Consider the following 6,000-nt stretch of genomic DNA (forward strand, 5'->3'; position numbering starts at 1 on the left):
TGAAAATATTTTTATAGAATTATGAAGGAATGGGCTTGATATTGATTCTTATTTGTTTATTTATTTAATATAGGATTAGCACTAGTTTAATCGTACACGCTAATGTTGCGAACAATAGTTGTAGCATATTAGCATGAACGTCATTTGAGTCATGATCAAATACTATTTACTTTCATTCATTGTTAGCACGATTAGCATGACTGACGGGACTATTCCTGGCACACTTCCACATCCTCAAATTGATTTAAATGTTTTATTAAGATTTTTTTGTTATATTTGTTTCATTTTGTAAGTAAAGCAACTACATACATGTCCAATTAAACACTCCTAATACACACCGGCTTTATAAAAAATCCTCTGAAGAATCGTCCTCTTCATTAGCAGTTTAATTCAGTGATATAAGGGTTATATAAAATTTATGTAAATTTATATAAAAAAAACAAATCCCACACAGTCTTACGTTTTTTTTTTACTTTTATTTTATTTCAATGTCCCGGACAATATTTACATTTCCTCATAAATATTATATACATATTATAAAATGCTAGTGCTACAAATCAGTCCATCAGACATTCATAGTTGGCTAACTATTAAACTCTGTACAATAAATAAAAAAAATTAAAAAAAAAAAAAACTGACACATAGCTTATTAAATATTGCATAAGAGTTTCACTGACACTGGTAACAACAACAACAAAAAAGTCACAGACCACAGCAAAATAAGACATGTTTGATATCTGATGTGCGCTTGTTTAGTTTAGGACAGAAGATGCTGGGCTAACGTTGATAAACAACACCTAACAGGAGTTGTCACCATGGTCGCATGCCCAAAACATTTTGTAACTCCCATAAAAAGGATCAAGGTCGTTGCATTAAAATTTGTGTGCTTAAGTGGGATAATAATAATAATATTATTATGAATAATAATAATACATATGAATAAGCACCGTCTCCGGTGGAAACTGCAAGTTCAATCTCAGGAGACTAAGAGAACCTTATTCGTCTCCCAATTGGATGCCCCCCCCTCTCTCCCCAACCGTCTCCAAGCAATGGTACTTTAACAGCAGTTGGAAACTCATCGTGTGATTTGGCAGGTTCGGAAATGACAAAATATAAAAAGTTTTTGTATCTGTGCTATTAATAACTTGTCTATGCAAACAACCTCTATTCTGATTGTCTGCCTTATACCTGGATGGGTGGGGATAATCCTTTGTAACCTAAAAAAGCAACATACTGTATATGTAAATACACTGGCTTTCTTTTGGATCAAAGGGAAAATCAGTTCTGCATAATATGTGCCATCTTTAATGAAAGGTGCCTAACAATTCACTGAAGTCCATCTTCAGTGTTTCACCCCTCTGAATCTTCGAGCTCACTTTCTTGTTCCTCCTGCTCTTCTGAGTCCTGGCTGTTCCCAATGCTCATGTAGTTGTTGTCGCCTATGATGACAAACTCTACGTTGGAGCTTTTCACCTGGATGTAAGAGGTCTCTGCTGAGTCCTCTGCTGCCACCTGCTGGTCTGGCCTCTGCATATCTTCCACCTTTTCGACTAAAAAAAAAAAAAAAAAAGAAAAAAGAAAATCGCACCATTGTCAGTTCTTCAGTCTTGCAGTGCACACATCTGATTCAGCTCATCTGTTACAGGGAAATCCTAGGCTAATTGAAGAATGTAACCATTGCTGTGTCTGTTGTAAACAAACCTACTTGCCTACCCACTTGTCTCTAGAGCAGGGGTTTTCCTGTTTAAAGACTAAGAAACCTTCTCATGATGTGTTTTGAAGGTGAGATGAACTACAAGCAGTCTGGAGCGGATATGTGAGGCTGGGCTAGCTTGCTAATGCAGAAGGAACAGGAAACTGGGAGCTAGATATATAGATAGTACCATGGTTGTTTTTTTGTTTAGTTTTTTTTGGACCACCTCTTTGGTCAAACAGTGTATTATTGTTGCCATAGTATCACAGTTATTTAGCCAGTGTAAAAAATCTATTCAATTTCTTATTTGTTTTCAAATCTATTACTATACTTTTACTCTCCTACCTGTCTCTATTAATATATGTATGGCAAGACCCTCAGCTCTTCTTCTATTAGACAGGCTTAACCTTGGGCTTAAGATATCTGGCTAAACTGAGAAATCCTACTTTGTATATTTTTATGACCTATACAATTTGTTTGTGCTCATCAACCAATAGATGCAGTGCTACGCTTTAAGCCAAAGATGTGGCATGGAGATTAATCAGTCCTTCTCTTACCATTGGTGATATCAGACTGAGAGAGGCGACTGCACAAGCCATTGTTGTTCCCAATGATGCAGTTGTTCAGTGAAGAATTGTGTATGTTTATGATATACGGTGAAACTGCTCCAGTCGTTTCTGTCAAAGATGGGAACAAACAAAAACAGAGAATTAAGTATTACTGTGTATAAGATATGCAATGAGAGACCATTACAGGTACAATAATAGGCTATTCAGCACTCGGTTCGGAGGAATGAGGAAGGACGTACACAATGGAAACACTACTTAAGTGGTAAAGTAGATGTACAATGTAAGAACATGTGGTTCTTGCAAAAGGAAGTGAGGTTTTATATGAACCCAGCAGGTAAACTGTGTATTTGTGTATTGGGGCAGTGGTGGCTCAGCGGTTAGAGCACCGGGCTATTGAAAACAGGGTTGTGGGTCGATGCCCGGGCTCGGCAAGCTGGCATTGTTGGGCCCCTTGAGCAAGGCCCTTTACCCTCTCTGCTCCCCGGGCGCTGGAGTTGGCTGCCCACCGCACTGGTTCACTAGTTCACTAGTGTGTGTGTGTGTTCACTACCACAGATGGGTTAAATGCGGAGGACACATTTAGCTGTACATAGTACAGTGACAGATCCGAGCACCTTTACTTTACCTTTTACTTATTTTGATATAAATGAAAACACAGGCTAGCTGAAATGCATCATAACTTAACACATTAGATGGACAGATAGATAACCCATAATTCATGGACCATAATATAGATCATTTTAAATGCTCAGTGAATTACTTAATAACTGAATATTTTGTGTACCTGAACAAGACATGTCTTCAGAGTGAAAGTGGTCTAGATCTGCTGTGTTCACTGCAAGACAGAAACACAGACAGACACAGTTTTTAGAGACATTATGCACATTCAACCCCTTAAGCCCTAAAGGCCCAGACTTCAATACCCTCAAACACCCTCAAACATAAGTTACTTATTTTCATAGCAGTTACTGAATCATTGATAGTAGATACTAAACCATTCATAGCAGATATTGAATCATTTATAGCAGTTACTGAATCACATTATAGTAGGCACAGGCTGCTATCACTTACCCGTGCAGCCTGTGGTGGTCTTAAACAGTGAGGGATTACACACAGCCAGACATTTAAAGAAAAGCTGACAGGCACTGGGCCCTTTGCGGAGAAGGGTAAGTAGCAGCTGAGAGGCTTTCAGAGTGTCTGTGGCCGAAGAGTGGATCAGCTGGACGTCATACTCGGTGAGGATGTGGGACTGGCACAAGCAAGTGGATATTTTCCCCACCAAAGAGGAGGACATAACCTTTGAGAGGGTGCTGAGCTGCCGCTTGAGTGTTTTGTCTGTGAAGTGAGACAAAAAATTAAAATAATAACAGGAACAAGAGGTTTATTAGCAAGGCCTTGCAGTCTCTGACTCGAGGGGCTCCTGTTCCACCTTATTGGTGCAGCAGTTACCCAGTTATTAGTTTCCATATCCTGCAGCTATAAAATATAAAACCTAAAAATAGACTTGGGGGATCATTACATGTTGGTTCTCAATAAAAGAAGGTGTATTTTAGGTTACCATGACGTTCTGGAAATATTACAAATCAGGTTAACCTACATGAAATAACATTCCCAGACAGATATTTTATAGTTACAATAACTGTATGTGTCGCCATCTCTGGGGAAGCTGACGTCGATTACTTACTGGCCAGCTTCTTATTTGAATGACCCATTCCACCTTAAATGGTGCAGCAGATACCCAGCTAACAACTACTGATTCCCCCGAACAGTCCCAGAACGTTAGCACATAGCTATAAAATACAGAAAATTACACCTAACCTAGCGGGGATGTTTCATGTTGGTTCTCACTGCATCAGGAGAAAATGTTATACTTTTAGATTCCCATAACATTTTGGTAACATTCCAAGTTATGTTAACTTAAGTAGAACATTCCCAGAATGTTAGCTTGTAGCTATGAAATATAAAACCTAAAAAGAACCTTGTGGGAACGTGTTGGTTCTCATTGAACCATGAAATAATTTGATCATTTTAGATGCCCAGAATGTTCTGGAATCATTATGTTAATATATATAAAATGCATAAAAAATGTTAGCTTGTAGCTATGAAATATATGAAATATAAAATACAAAAATAACTTCTTCTTGAAGTTATTATTGACCCAAGAGAGAATGGATACTTTTAGACTTATGTGACGTTCCATGAACATTACTAATTATGTTAATCTAAATAAAATGTTCCCACAACATTAGCTTGTAGCAATCAAATATATAAAACCTAAAAATAACCTTGTGAAAATGTATGTGTTGGTTCTCATTGAACCATGAAATAATTGTATAATTTCAGATGCCCAGAATGTTCTGGAATCATTATGCTAATCTATATAAAACGTTCCCAAGACCTTAGCTCGTAGCTATGAGGTATAAAACCTAAAAATAACCATGTGAAACTTTACGTTAGTTCTTTTTGAACCATGAAATAATTGTAGAATTTTAGATGGCCAGAATGTTCTGGAATCATTATGTTAATTCATATAAAACGTTCCCAAAATGTTAGATATGAAGTATACAAAATAAAAGCATGGGTAAAGAACCGTGTGGGAAACGTTACGTGTTGGTTCTCAGAGGATGGATACTTTTAGATTTCAATGACGTTCTGTGAACATTAGCTACTAATTATGTCAACTTCAATAAAACGTTCCCACAAGATTAGATTGTAGATATTAAGTATCAAACCTAAAAAATAATCGTGACACGTTCATAATACGTTCTCACTGAACCAAGAGAGAAAGTGCTATCACAACGTTTAGGAAACATGATCAGCTATGTCAACTTAACCAGTGTTCGGAACGTTTCCAGAGGATTATTGGGCGCGTCCTCAAAACGTTAGGGTAACGTTAGCTAGCTATGTGTAGGCTAGGCAAGCTATATTCAAGCGACTGCAGCAACATTTAAGGTGGAAATGAGAATTCGAACAAAGCAACTAACTAACTACATCCTTAAACGTTTTCAACCAACATTTTTAGTTCTTTTAAACAAGCTAATTATATATTATATTTCTATGAAGGAAAGTGTAGCGCGAGTCCACTTCCTTTATCCTGGAGTCTCTCTTCAGAGCTCTGGGGAAAAACGTAAGCCTGAAAGAACAAGGAATATAAACGTACCGGGTGGTGTGGCAGCCATGCAGCACTTAGATACAGAGAGATCCATCTAGGAGGTGGCTAATGTCACACTGACCACACTGTCCCGAAACCGTCCAACACACAACAACGCTCAGCATGAAAGCGAAACTTCAGCGCGGCACTCGCGCTTGTGCGCATGCGTGTGCATGTGATTAGCCAGGCAGGGAGGGGGAGAGGGAGATGGTTATTCCCCCCTGCAGAATCTCCCAGATGAGATCACGGTCCGACATGATGCTTGTTTACTTCACTGAAAATGATTAGAGGTTAAATGTATAGGTTCCCGACGGTACAGAACTAGCTAGTGTTTTTAACCTTAGCGGTCCAATCATGACATTTATGTGGATTTATGTAACAGAACAAGTGTAGTTCACAGCTGTAGATCAACCTCTACTCTACCCTCCAGAGATACACTTGTGTAGGCCATGCTGATTGGTTTCTCGGGCACCCCTGTGATTTTTTTTAACCCCATTGTCTAACGAATCCTGCCTTAGTGGGGCAGTGGTGGCTCAGTGGTTAGAGCGTTGGGCTATTGATAACAGGGTTGTGGGTTCGATTCCACT

General features: G+C 38.5%; 1 protein-coding gene across 1 annotated transcript; it reads right to left on the bottom strand.

The window, feature by feature from the left end:
• Positions 1–461: 461 nt before the first annotated feature.
• On the bottom strand, positions 462–5,574 carry LOC140555705 (uncharacterized). The gene is made up of 5 exons (XM_072679007.1): positions 5,423–5,574; positions 3,334–3,597; positions 3,047–3,097; positions 2,251–2,370; positions 462–1,550 (listed from the first exon to the last, which is right to left on the bottom strand). Exons 1-5 carry the CDS (start codon positions 5,466–5,468, stop codon positions 1,351–1,353), a joined length of 681 nt encoding a protein of 226 aa, XP_072535108.1. The 5' UTR covers positions 5,469–5,574; the 3' UTR covers positions 462–1,350.
• Between the last annotated feature and the right edge of the window lie 426 nt (positions 5,575–6,000).

The sequence above is a fragment of the Salminus brasiliensis genome, chromosome 5, assembly GCF_030463535.1.
Source record: "Salminus brasiliensis chromosome 5, fSalBra1.hap2, whole genome shotgun sequence".
Classification (NCBI taxonomy): Eukaryota; Metazoa; Chordata; class Actinopteri; order Characiformes; family Bryconidae; genus Salminus; species Salminus brasiliensis.